The 14,528-nt window shown below is 31.1% G+C and overlaps 1 protein-coding gene across 1 annotated transcript; it reads left to right on the top strand.

Annotated features, from left to right (window-relative positions):
* Positions 1–1,170: 1,170 nt before the first annotated feature.
* LOC144835522 (uncharacterized) lies at positions 1,171–12,841 on the top strand. The gene is made up of 19 exons (XM_078690602.1): positions 1,171–1,237; positions 2,251–2,619; positions 3,077–3,331; positions 3,873–4,004; positions 4,451–4,585; positions 4,747–4,878; positions 4,989–5,153; positions 5,398–5,718; positions 5,839–6,237; positions 6,650–6,895; positions 6,991–7,125; positions 8,323–8,469; positions 9,220–9,345; positions 9,795–9,944; positions 10,325–10,621; positions 11,134–11,201; positions 11,652–11,895; positions 11,978–12,059; positions 12,216–12,841. The coding sequence occupies exons 1-19, from the start codon at positions 1,171–1,173 to the stop codon at positions 12,541–12,543; spliced, it is 3,798 nt and encodes a 1,265-aa protein (XP_078546728.1). The 3' UTR covers positions 12,544–12,841.
* Positions 12,842–14,528: the final 1,687 nt, after the last annotated feature.

Raw genomic sequence — 14,528 nt, 5'->3', positions numbered from 1 at the left:
TCATATATTATTGATAGGCAACTTATGAAATTAGGGAGCGTTCAATTTGCGACGACCGACGTCATGTTAGTTAATTTTATGCGAATGCAGAAATATTGGGATGTGTGTCTTCGCCCCTCACCTCGGTACATGTTTGATGGGTTCTGATGCAATCCAGGTGACGACCAACGGCACATCGATTGACCTGACCTAGGTTGGTCGTCGGTCCTCGGTCATCGCAAATAGAAAGCTATTGTATGTGGGCAAAGGCATAATTCATCAACGTTTTCTGCTGACTTATCTTTGTTTCATTTCGCAAAATGTGCTTTAGAAAATATAAAATATACAGTAGGCAACGCCTGTGTGAGCTAAACAATATCAATTACAGTGTGAATTGATTCGAAAATAATATGGCATGAGGAAGAGAAAATCAAGTTTTTGTTCACAATAGGTTTTCACTTTCTGTTTCTAGTTCAAATAGGCCCTACATATACGATGTAAACTGTATTTACTTAGTATGAGACTCCTTCCATCATCTAGCCTTGCACTTAAACAAAAAACTACCTTTAATGAATATTAGCTTAACACAAGAAATCATATTAAATAATAATAATATTTAGCACATATACTCTACTAGCAGTGGTAAAACAAATAAGCAATGGCAATCGATGGCTGAATTTGTTCTATGTTTTTAATCCATTTGTTGTTTTGTTTTTTGTTTTTGTTTTTATTTGTCTGATTTGGTATCACATCCTATCAACGTAATACATACACTTAAAGCGCATGTAGTACATATAGTAAACCTGTTTTGAGTACAGTATGTTTGTATTGGTTTATTATCTTAAAGCCAGCTTCTAAGTTGTATATTGACTCGTTCTCATTCAAAGAATTTTGGAAAATCCGGATAAACATAAAATTTTTTTTAGATTATATTCTACTACTATTTCGTTCAAATGAACTAATATTTGTTTTGCTATATCTTCCATAAAATTTACTATTGGACCGTAATTTTGTTGATATGAACTACTTTTGTATTTTTCTATTGTCCGATTTACTCCCTGGAGTGAGGGTGACTATGTAAAAAACTTTATGTTGAAAAGCCACACGGAAATGAACGTATAATAATGAATTTAATTTCAAAGATAAACTAGTTGCACTTAGTTAATCGTCACATACTTACTGCTTACTACCATGTTAAACGCTAAAGATTATCTGAGTCTGGCTTTTCTGGCATTTTGTGCGTCAATGACGTCTGCAAGTTAGTAACCATATTTTTGCAAAACGTTATATATTTTGTTATTTTGAAAAATGTTTGTGTTCTATTTAAATTGCATATCGTTTATTTTAGTTTGCCATAAAGCAATAAGTTTTACTTAGTCTCAAGAATAGTTAAGTAGGTTAAACTATAATTGAAATAGGCACTGCGATACATCTACATTGGAAAATAAAATCATATTGGAAATTAATTAATGTTACCTTAAAGATGTATTGTTTCCCTGAAAAATAATTCTTAACAACATTTTTTTTTGATAATGCTATTTTAATGTAACATAACAGTTATCCACTTTTTACCTGAAAAAACTGTAATTTAAAGCAAAAAATGGTCAAATTGACTGCCAGCCAATGGGTTTTTGGTTGAATTAATCCATTTATTTTGTCATTTTATAAGTGAAAACCTCAGAAGTAATTAACTATATTAAAACTACAAAATAACATATTTAAAGTCTAATTTAATTAATCTTCATCTTTCATGTTTTGGGGGGACAACACATCTTTAATCACAAAACTAATATCCTATTCCTCCTTCTCATTAGATGTACGTACTAATATTTCGTACGCTAATAACCTTGCTGTAATGTTTTTAAACGTTGGGATTTTTTAATATTATTTGTATAATTCTTGCATAATTTTACCTGTAATTATGTCCTTTAATTCCATGAAAGACTGAAATAATAATAATATACACGTGTCTGTATCAACAATGCCGTGTCATGGTTTATGGGTTTTTATTTGTATTGACTTGGTTTAATTTGATCCAAGTGCTTTTAAATTCAAATTTTACACAGTAATAGAGATCTGTTATTCCTGGAGTACGGTATTACTTAAACACAATGGCAGTATAAAAATAAAAAAGTGTTTTGAAGAGGTGACGTGATGTTATTGCTTTTTTTGTGATGGGAAGGTTTACTACAATTTGTACCGTATTTTGTTTTTAGCCAATACCACAATGGTATCTATACGTAAATAAGATACAATTATTATATTTTACAGATGTGTTGGATTTCACAATAGTGGTTAATAGTGCCGTGGTTGATGCAAACGATGAGGTTAATTTTGGTGGATATCTAGATAAATCAGAAGAATCAACATCAATATTTCTAGGTCAAAATATCCTTACAGAAACTGACTCTAATGAAAATGAAGTGGAATGGACGGATGGTGACAACCCGCCGACAGTCTTAGATAATTCATTCTTTCCAACTGGAACAAGTTTAGGCACAGAAACGACTTCAGAATACCAGGCTTTGATAATGACAATGCCCAACAGTAGTGGTATTTCGAAAGTAGGATCGTTTTACGGAAAAGCAATGGCTCAAAACAAAGAAGAATTTATACCTTTTGTTATTCTAAATTCAAATGGTACTTTTCTATTTTTGTTTGTTTTTTTTTTCTATAGAATCGTCTAACATGGTATGGGGAAAGGAAAAGTCATCGGCATGAATAACAATAGAGCAGAATACAATTACCCAATACGTCTGAATGCCATAGACCTAATAGTTCAAGATAATTTTAAAGACCAAATTATTATTCATTGATTCGACACGATTGACATGATCTTTTTTTTAAACTTTACGCCTTCCGTCGGACAGGTACATGAACTCATTTAGACATAAACTGCATACATCGCACGTGTGTATTGTTTTTCGTTCTTAATCTCTTCCATTCTACGTTTTTGTTACTTTTAATTTCGTTCGTCTATTAATCTTGTTGTCACATTATTATTTATCTCTAACAAAAAAAATAAAACATCAACAACTTAATAATAATAATAATAATAATAATAATGAAGTGAATTCAACACTGTTTTTCCGCATAGCAACTGTTGTTCCTAAGTATCGATCTTTAACTGCAAGCATCGGTGATGATTTGACAGGCCTCATAATGGTAACCAGCTATGGGACAGGTAGTTACAGGTGGCGACATAATGGCGGAAATGTTATAACCTCATACAATGGTAAAAGTAGCCTTGATTTGACCAATGTTCGTTTGGCAGATGCGGGTGTATATGAATGCTATTTGCATGGAACAGGAAGAGACGGAAGGCATGCCATTATTCAAATCAATGTTAAAGGTAAGCATGACATTTATTTTTATTTTAGAGTGTGTAATGTAGTAGTGTTTGCAACTACTAACTTGTTGCGGGAGGTATGATCATATATAAATTCTAAAAAAAATGTATTTATGGATAAGCGACTAATAATCATGGTGTAAATATTTTATGTAATTTTACAATATATGGGATATACAATATGAAACTAACTATAATTAAATAGGAATATAACAATTTCGAAAAAACTGAAAAAACATAATAATACTTTTATAATAATAATGATATTTTTTGTAAGAGTCAACAATTAAACATTCTGTATTTCAAAAGCCGTTTTAAAGAGAAGGAACCCCAAGTAAATGGACAAATGCCATGTAGAAGAATATTTTTTGCTGAAATGAATGTTTTACCAATAGGATAATTTTGAAGCCATGTGATAACTTGTGTAGCCAATAAACGATGGATGTTTGGTTACTGATAAAGCCCGAATTGTGAAATATAAAGATAGAAAGAACTGATAGTTAATAAAAATGAATTATTTTATCATATTAAATTTATCGAATAGGATGTTCGAAAAGGAAGTGGGGAACAGATTGTGATTTAAATTGTCCTGTATGTTACAATGGTGGAATATGCGATCACATTACCGGCTTATGTATCTGCACGGCTGGGTTCGAAGGTGTAGATTGTTCAAAAGGTAATGTTTACACGCAATTTGTTTCACATTTTTATGTAAACGTACATATATCCTACAATTTGATTTTGTGCAAATAACGTCACTGATTGCTGTCTATCTATTGTACAGTTGACATGGTACAGTTTTAGACCCCACATAAACAGTAACTACATGTGTGGTATGTGTAGGTCTACTAGCAGGGAAGTTTGATAAATACACTAATCTTCTGTATGGAAGCTAAATATTATGGTTATTATTCCTTTAATATTTGTCATATGAGAACCATTATCATTTGAATATTGAATTATTTTGCCTTGTATTTATATGCCATCTATTTACTTTCAGCAAATCGGCTTAGAACAGTTAACAAGGAATAAATGAACAGTGATAAAGACCGTTTTTAGAAGTTCGGATGTATTCTGTACAAATTGCATGTTTTATTACTCAACTGAGGCTTTGTATTTCAGGTTGTGAATCGTCGAACTGGGGAAGAGAGTGTTCTATAAATTCTTTAACAGGACACATTGGAAAGACGTTTTGCCCTCCACGTCCACTCAGTTGCTCTTGCTATGCTGGGTACACTGGACATGGATGTGATCAAGGTAATGAAACGTATTTGTTAGATATCGTTATGTACTGTAGGTCAACTCTGTGCTTTGTAAATAAACCAAATTGTGCGGAGGAGGGGCGTATAACTCACGTTATACGCCCCTCTTAAGTTAAAATAAATGATAAATATAAATAACTTTTAAATTATGCATAGAATGTATACTTGGAATGTATGGTCCGGACTGCGCATTTGTGTGTCATTGTCCGACAAATGTGTGCGATAGGCATAAAGGTTGTGCTGAGGATTCTGAGTGTTATTCGGGTTATGCAGGAAAGACATGTCTAGGTGAGTGTAACATCAGTCAAACGATCGTTATACTTTTCTATCTATACAAATGTATTTATTATGATTGTTAATATCAAACAATTAAACTTGATTAATATTTTACAAATCAGAACACCTCTCCTGTCCACCTGGTATGTTCGGTGAATTTTGTCAATATACTTGTCATTGTGAGAGTGACACAACAGACATAATAGCAGGCTGTGACAAACATACTGGAGAATGTTTAAATGACGTCAAATGTGCTAGTGGATGGGGTGGGTCTGATTGTCAAATAGGTAAGTTAGTTTTATATTCAAGAAATCGTATAAGCTTTTTTTCTTTGTAGTTCAATCATCAATTAAAACAAATAAGCAATGCTCATAAACATACACTGTAATATATTATTTACTCACTAAATATTAATAGTATAAATAAACTCGATACGAATTTCATTTTTTGTTCTTATACGATTTTATCGTTGAACACTCGTCATTATGTAACACAACATGCTTTAAAACATTCAGACTTTATCATTATCAGCTTTGCCAATTCTCAAACGTAACCCAACTACAAGTGTTACAGAAAACAGTATAACTATAAGCTGGGAACCATGGACGAGTAGTGTTGACTACGGAACCGGACCCGTCACAAAATACCAAGTAATCTACCGGACACCACCGAACTCTGGATTTCCATTTATATTATGGCGGGAATTAAATGTGGACGATTTAATGCGAGTGAACATTGATTATTTGGAACCAAGAACTAACTATGAAATAAGAATTATTTTACAGAGGCAGATTGAAGGAGAGAACTATACATCAATTGGTTCAAGTCAAATAATCGTTACATCAGGGGAAGGTAAGGAAGCTATACGTAACGTGAAAGTTACTAATTCTGAATTCAAGACAGATACATATTATTACCGTTTTTATTAAAGTAAAGTTACTACCTAGAGTGACATTTTTTGATTATTTTTAGACAAAATCATGGACTTTACATTTTTTTGTGGCACACCACGGGTTGACGTTGATGATAATACGATGTCTACGTTTATTGGCGGATATAGTGGCAGTGACCATCAAACAAGTGATATACAAATCGGAAAAATTGTAACTGAAAATGAAGAAGATTTTCTCGGTCGTGAAATAACATGGAATGATGGATCCAAAATAGGAGTGATATTGGGCAATGAAACCATGTTTCCAATTGGAACTCGTGTCCAATTCGTAACTCCGGAAAACTTCAATGCATTACGTGTGTTTATTGACTCTGCCAGTGGCGTTAATAAACTGGGAGTATTTTACGCAAAAGCTAATAAATTACGAATGTGTAGTTATATATCTAGCGAAATTGTTTCAATCATCTTAAGTAAACATGGTAAGTTTTTTAAAAATCTTTCCACGGTAAGAGAATTGAATGATTATGACGTTGATGAGAAACAAGGTACACATTATCGACCATACTATAATTATTTACATATTGTATATAATGATAGGCCTATATGAAAGAATGCAAAAGACCAAATGTGTTTTAATGTTAATCTATAGACCGACCATTTATTACAATCAATATACCATTGAAAAAAAAGTGTATCCAGTCAAAACAATCATCAATTCAATTTTGGTCTTCATCAAATACAGCATGTTGAATTTGTAATAATATAATTTAGAATTATAATAAATTATTATTAATAGTTTCTAATACGGAATTTTATAGAACATGGTTATTGTTTAGATTTTACTTTGTGATACTGTTCAGCCATTAGTTAATGTTAATTATAATGTTGTAGCATCAGTAACGTCTGTTAGAAAAACTTGGACAACCGGTATAGGAGAACGTGTAATGATGAACATGGTTGCTGACAACTCGACAGATAAATGGTGGCGCCACAACGGCATTATTCTTAACGAATGGAACAACAGTCTTTTTATCAAAATAGATGTAGTAATAAAACAAGATGCTGGAATATATGAATGCTTACCTAGAGAAAATTGGGAGAATGGGAATAAAGGAATTACAAATCTAATTGTCAGAGGTAAAACGAATTCTATACTTTAAACAATACGATGCTTAACGACTTGTAATAATTGATATTATTTTAATTTTAAAGATAATTTATTTTCACACCAGACTGTCCACTTCGTAAATGGGGACCACCTGATTGTCTACGGAACTGTCCAACTTGCTACAATGGTGGAGTTTGTGATGACCTAACTGGATCATGTGTCTGTACCGTCGGTTTTCGTGGTATCAACTGTGAAACAGGTCTGTGAAGTTTAATTATTTTATCTTTAATTCATTATCTAGGCCTATATATACATTTACGTAAGGGCAAAATTTGGTAAATCGCGTCTAACTTTTAGAATTTTTACTCAATGATATAGAAAGTTGGTACCTTTCAGTACTGATTTGTAACACATAACGAAAACCAGTATACTAATTAACTTTAGAACGAATTTAGGTTATTAAACGATTTGGGATTCTTTCCAATTGTAGTGCACATCGTATGTGGTTGGAATGACGCTGAAGCATAGTCGCATACAGAAATATGAGGATGCTTCACTTCAGGCTCCGTATCTCCGTATTCAATAATTGTTTTTAATTTCTGAATCTCGGTACACAACTCGATTACAACATCGTAATGATAAACTATTAAAACAAGTGATAAAAAATACTATTTTACTTTTTAAAACATAGGCCTTTTCAGAGATTTTAACACCGCAATAATAAAGATACAGACGAACTGATTAAGATTCTTAAAAGATTTAAGATGTAAACGAGGTATTTTTTTTTAGAGGCTCGATTACCAAATGTTTCACTGTGTTAAGTGTGGTACTTATTAACTTATACTGTATATACACAAACAAAATCAACTTTATTACTGCAGTTTACACCATCCAATCCCCGTAGCTAAATTTTTAATTTGTTCTCAAGTCAAGATAAATTATTTCATTTACTTTATTTTTCCGCGAAAAAATTTCTATTAAGAGGACAAATTCGTTTTTTTCTCGCAATAACACTTATTAAAAAGGAAACAATTTCGTTCTTTGTTAGTGTCTGAATGCAGGGACACCCCTATAACAAGCCCATATACATGATCAAGTTAGTGTTTACCGACCAACCGTCCGACATAGCTGTTGTATAGTCGCGTTTCATGCGACTAATAAAAACAAAGGTGTCCTTTTAATATGGATTATACTGTTTCGAGAACCATCTGTGAGTGAACACGACCTAGACGGTACGCGACCGAAGTCTATTAGTAATTGTCTGTATAAATTCATAAGGATATGTATGTACATAATTATAAATAAAACAAAACAATAAAGCCATCAACATGTTTATCTGTATCTATATTAAGCCGTTTCAGTAACAGTTATTATTATAAGGTAGTAGAACTAGCTTATATTTAGGAAATGGTAACCGTAACCTCTTATTTTGCATTACTCTTTATTCGCAATATAGCATGTGGTTCACAATTATTTGGAAGGAATTGTGATATATATTGTTCAAAACATAGGGTTAACTCGTGTATGGGCAACATGATGTGTCCACCATCACCACAGGGATGTTCTTGCACTGATGGATATACTGGTCCAGACTGTATTCAAGGTATGATACGTCAAGAAGATATCTAACCATTTAAAATATCATTATGAAACTGCCTAATTTCTCAACATAATATTATATAGCGAAAATAAAATGACAGTTTAATTATGTTAAAGAAAATTCAATGTTTAATACTGTGTTATACATTAGTACACTTTTAATAAGTAGGCCTACATTTATAATGCTATACATTTAATTTTAATATGATTGATTTACATGTACTTTAAGGAAGTTATTTTGATGAGTATTTATCAGTTGTCTTTTTAAGGAAGGTGATTATCGATGTCATGTTATTTTGTAGTTTTAATAAAGTTGAAAATAAAACATAAAAAAAACAAGATTTCACTTAAATTTAATCAGAAGTCCATTGGCTGACAGCTAATTTCACCATTTTAAAAAAAATTAACAGTTTTTTCAGGTAAATAAATTTTGTTTCCATCCAATTTTTTTATCAAAGTGGATAACTAGTATGTGGCATTAAAATTGCATATTCAACAACAACAATATGTAATTTTTTTTTCAGGGAGACAATACATCTTTAATGTATTGCAATCTACAATTAATCTATCTTATTTATACTTATAGATCCAACATTACCGATTATGTAATAGATTGTACTGTTTTCATATAACTTTTATTTGGTTATGTTATATTATTCTGTTCTTTAAATTATTGTTATCTTGTTTATGTAAGTATTTTGAAATGGAATAAATAAAAAGTAAATTATTAGTTATATATAAATGCAATTTGCAGAATGTTCTCCTGGGATGTATGGGTCTGATTGTCAGCAGAGGTGCCAGTGTGACGTCAGTCATTGTGATCGAAAGTCAGGTTGTAATGGAACATGTTACGAAGGATATGCTGGACCTCAATGCCAAGGTAATAAACTTATCGAAGAAGGGAACATTCCATAATTATCTGTCGAGTACGATCCTATTTTCTGGATAATCTTTATTTATCAAAATATATGATTTAAGTTGTTTAGTTGGTTTAGACTAGAACAAATGTCTCTATTTTAAAAGCGATTTTAGTAGACGTTGTGCGTATACCAATTGCCCTTCTTGCCAAGACATAGTTTTTTAAATTTCATACGCATCCAACAGCGATCGGTGACTCGCCAATTACAGGATGGATACACTATTTAATACTTTATTGTGCTTATAAACTAAGTTTCATTTGAGGCTTAGGGAGAGTGAAGTTGAAAGAGTCGTGAGTTACATCCTTACAACACGTTAACCACCAAGCCACAGCTCCACTACAAATAAAAATGTACCACAATTAAACATTCTACCATTTAAAATAAAATGTAAATTTGACATTTTTTTTAGTATTGGTGCATGATCGTACTTGTTCCAATGGTCACTTTGGTGCCTTATGTAACTATCCTTGTCACTGCCAAGACTCATCAAATTGTCATCGTAATGGAAGCTGTGATAATGGATGTGCTGCTGAATGGACAGGGGCCGACTGCAGTATCGGTATGTTTTTGTTTTAAAATTAATTTTAGGCTGAAGAATAATGTGCCATCGAGACAAATAAACAATATTAAGGTTAGGTTTGCGATATATCATGTCCTAAAGAAAATAATATATTGAGAATGCCTACTTTACCATTTTAAATAGTATATTTGTAGTATTTAATGCAGTAATACCTGAATTGGTTAAAGATGTATTACCAATTTTACTTAATCATAATACAACTTTTACTATGTGATAACAATGTTAAGTCATCAGATAGAGACAGATGAACAGAGTAGGTTTACCTACTGCTATACGGTGTTAATAAATTACTTTTCCGTAAAAGGAATAGTCCTATATTAAAATAATCAAGTACATTAATTTTGTGTACATTAATATAGCTCTGCCGTATATGAGGAAATTAAACGTGACAAATATACAAGCAACCAGTATAGATGTGTCTCATTTATGGGTATTCGGCGAAGACTTTGGAACTGGACCCGCTACTGCTTATACATTATGTTACCGCAGCACCACCGATTGGCTTTGTCAGAAAACAATACAAAGTCTGTCAAAAATCAATGGCTTAATACCAAACGCAACACTTGAAATAAAGGTTCAAGTTTTCAAAAAAATTGGTTATGATGACATTGGAGGTCCTATGAAAACAGTTACAAGAATCAGAACTATTTGTCTCGGTAAGTTCTAAACTTGATCAATTAGTTTAATTTGTCTATTTTTGATTATAGTTTAAAAATAAAAATAAACTCTATCCAACTCGCAACAACACGTAACTAATCTAAGCATTATAATCTAATTTCCTTTATAAATATCTTTTTACAAAAATCAGTTCTAACCCTTTTGGTGACGACAATATTGTCATTAAAACTGAATGTGGTAGAATAATAATTAACAATTTTATATAAATTGTCATTTCATAATACTGATTTATTCATAATTTTATCTTTTTTTATTCATTTTGATTTTTCATTTTCATTGTAAAAACCTGTACAACCAATAATGGAATTAGAATTACATGTACAATATATAATATATATATATTATATTGGTTGAAAATAACATTTACGCATAATATGACAGGAAGTATATCATAACTGTAATTTTAGTACAATTTAATACAAAATGAAAATATAGAATATAATAGAGCACTGGAAGGTAAGATTTACTAATGATGAATAATCAATTACAGAACCTCTTGATTCGCCAACGATAGAAACATTGTCAACCATCAAGGACACTATTGTAGTAAAATGGAAGGTACGGTGGGCATTTTCAATTTATTTTTTAATTACCTTATTGTTGTTGTAGCTTAGTAATGCATAACACTGTTTTATAGTTAACGTATTGCTTTATCTGCCTTAAAATTGGCCAGTCACAAGTATATAGACAGTATCGAATTTTGATTCGTCAACTTTTATATAATTAAAAAATAAGTTTTACTTTTTTTCCCCTTCTTTTCTTTCCTTCAATAAGTTTATAGGAATTTTAGTTTCATAATTTATTGTTTTTGTTATGCTGTTGTATTGAAACAAATAAAGAAATGAAATGTTTTTATTAGTATTCCTATCATTACAATTATGTTTATGAATTATAGGTAAACGTAGTTTTTATCAGTATGCGAAATTTCTGGATCCACGACTAGAAGCATGTTGATATAAATGAGGAGGACTTTTTACTGTAGTTAGGTTTACTTTTTTTTTCTCCAAGGCTGTAGATTTCAATCCTACACGTTTGCAGTGTAGCAGTTTATTACATTATGACGTTGGTTACCAAACTGGGATTAATGACGCTTGGCAAACATTTCAAGTTCATTATGACCAGACCGAAGCAACTATTAACTTTTTGGATTATGACATGGTATATCAAGTTAGAGTTAGGGCAGTGAATACAGCAGGAATTACAGGACCATGGAGTGAAATATGGACAATTAAAATTCCAGAAAATAAAACAGGTCAGGTTTCGTTCTTTGTAATTGACAATAGCTCAGACTCTAGACTCTAATTATTAAATTGTTTATACATTTTCTTATTTAGGATCAAAGATAGCTATATATGTGCTCTCATCAGTTGTCGCATTGTTAGTTATTTCTACCGTTGTGGTTCTTGAAAAATTGAGGTATGTGTCAAATGACCCTGGTTAAACCTATATCTTAATTATTTGTATCCATTAATCAACTTACAACCTTTCATCTGTAATATCATCAGTGACGCCATAAAATTGTTTAAACATTTACCATTAAGTAATAACTATGCTTACTAATTCCTATTTCAGACGACTGAAGCGCAAGATTAACGGATATAAAAACACAATCTCAAAGCCGTCACAAAATGACCAAGATGACAGTTACACTTCACTGCAAAAAGATGCGCATTGTTTGGCAGAATCGCCGAACAATACCTATGAACAAGAAACCCCAAAAGATGAGATATTTTATTTGAACGTTACCAATTTATCCCAAAATAAACAAACAGAAGACGCCATAGCCGATACAACGTATGATGAAATCTGTGTAGGCGGCCTAGAGAAGGAAAGAGGAACTGATGCACGAAAAAAACCTCCGGTGCCAAAGAAACCAACAATTTTGAATGACAAAGAATAACACGATTTGTAGGCCTATAACACATGAAAAATATTTGTATGCATTCTGTTTATGCAGTAAATATGTCATAAATATGGCTACATAGTTTTTTTGAAATATAATTCCTTGTGTACAAGTAAATTAAATTGATTGATTGAGTGTTTTTTGTTTTTTTTTTAGTTTTATAATAATAGGTAAAATAAAATATATGCTAATTCTGTCAAGTGAAATACTATATTATGAATGATTTGTTTTCTCTTTTGTTGCAATCACGACAAACATCATTAAAACACTGCACATTCAAATTTAAATGGATGAGCTAATTTATATTGAATTACTTGTTATAATTAAGTGCAGTTATAAACTGTAGACGCATATCAAACTACAGTATTAGGGTTCCATTTCAACTTTCCTACATATCATATTAATGTAATAAGTACAGTACGGTATTATATCATTTTTTCTTTTACATATTAAATTAATGTCTCCTCATAGCCTTTTCAATAAATATGTTACATTACTGTGGTGGATACTCTTCGTTATGTTGTCATTAATTTATGTAATAATGTAATACATTACAGTATAAGTACGTAAGAATTGTGTGTGGACAAAACTATAATTCCTCAACGTTTTTTGCAGTCACGTTTAATTAGGATATTTTGATTTTGAATTAATTTCGTATAATGTGTTAGCACAACATATAGAGTAGGCAACACGACATATTTATGTGAACTGATATGGATGAGGAAAAGAATCATTTCATTCTTGCCTGCTTTAACTAAGCATATTTTTAAATTTTTAAAATGTTCTTTTTTATGAATTGAAGATAACAAAATCTTTCTCTCATTTGTGTTAATATAATTCAAAAAGCTGTATAAAAATAACTTGTTGTACTCTGATCGAAATATATATAAACATATTTAAATCAAGGTTTCTTTTGTTGGTTATCATAATGTGTACGTTTGTACAGATGTGCTGTTTGCTGTTTCTTGGTGATTGTATGTTTCTATACTGGATACTTCCTGGTATAGAATTGCAAGTTAATAATGAATTAAAAAATAAAAGATAAACCAGTAAACTTAGTGAATTAGTGCTTACTACCATGTTAAACGCTATTGAGTATCAGACTCTGATTGTTCTGTTATGGTGTGCATCAATGACGTCTGCAGGTTTGTAACCACCTTCTTCTTGTAATTTCTTATATCTTGAATTCCATTTTCTTTTTAAATGTTATTTGATTTTTTAAAAAAACACGATAATGGGCACTGCGATACTTTAACCTTTGAACTAATCTAAATTTATGACGTATCGGACCATTCTCCAAATAATAAACAATAATTTTCACATCACTGACGACACCAAGTTGTATATTAAAAATATACGCGCCTTAAACTACGATAGTGGAGGGGGAATCATCTACTTTTGTTACTTTTTTTAGTAAATTTTACAATATCATAACAAAGATCTTACTAACATACCCAACCAAAAAGAAATAAACATTAACAGCAATGTATGACAACCGACTGACATAAAAAGTACTGTAATAAAATAAAACACAAATTGTACACTAAGACAAGTATATTAAATAAACATATTTGTACATTAAAATATGCAGAGCTGCAAAAAAAAAGATAATTTTAAACGAAATTCCAAAACATAGGCCTGAAAGGAAACCTTATTATAAACCTTAAACGTTATATCAGTTTTAAATCCATGTGAATATACAAAAACATTCTATTTTTTCCATGGAAGTTAAACACTGCTTGTTGTAGAAATTTAAATACTGTAATTAGTATAAATTTATTCACCATTTCAAATTCATAATAAAGATTTATAACAAATGCCGGTGTGGATGACCATAAGAGCAAAACTCGTTTACCGTTCACCGGTAGTGGTAGCACGATTGAAAATACTTTACTCCCAATCCCTTTTGAATGCCGTTGATGTGATATGCAGTATCTTTAACTGATGTTTTTATATTTTTACAAAAATGTATGTATAATATA

The sequence above is a fragment of the Antedon bifida genome, chromosome 2 (assembly GCF_963402885.1).
Source record: "Antedon bifida chromosome 2, ecAntBifi1.1, whole genome shotgun sequence".
Taxonomy (NCBI): Eukaryota; Metazoa; Echinodermata; class Crinoidea; order Comatulida; family Antedonidae; genus Antedon; species Antedon bifida.
Note: the sequence above shows the minus strand (reverse complement) of the source record. Positions and strands in the feature narration are given on the sequence as shown.

Excerpts from the sequence above, each read along its gene's own strand:
- LOC144835522 (XM_078690602.1), top strand. The coding sequence starts at position 1,171 with ATGTTAAACGCTAAAGATTATCTGAGTCTGGCTTTTCTGGCATTTTGT. Across the intron at positions 1,238-2,250 it reads TGCGTCAATGACGTCTGCAA|ATGTGTTGGATTTCACAATA; the intron begins GTTAGTAACCAT and ends TATATTTTACAG. Across the intron at positions 7,126-8,322 it reads TGGTATCAACTGTGAAACAG|CATGTGGTTCACAATTATTT; the intron begins GTCTGTGAAGTT and ends TTCGCAATATAG.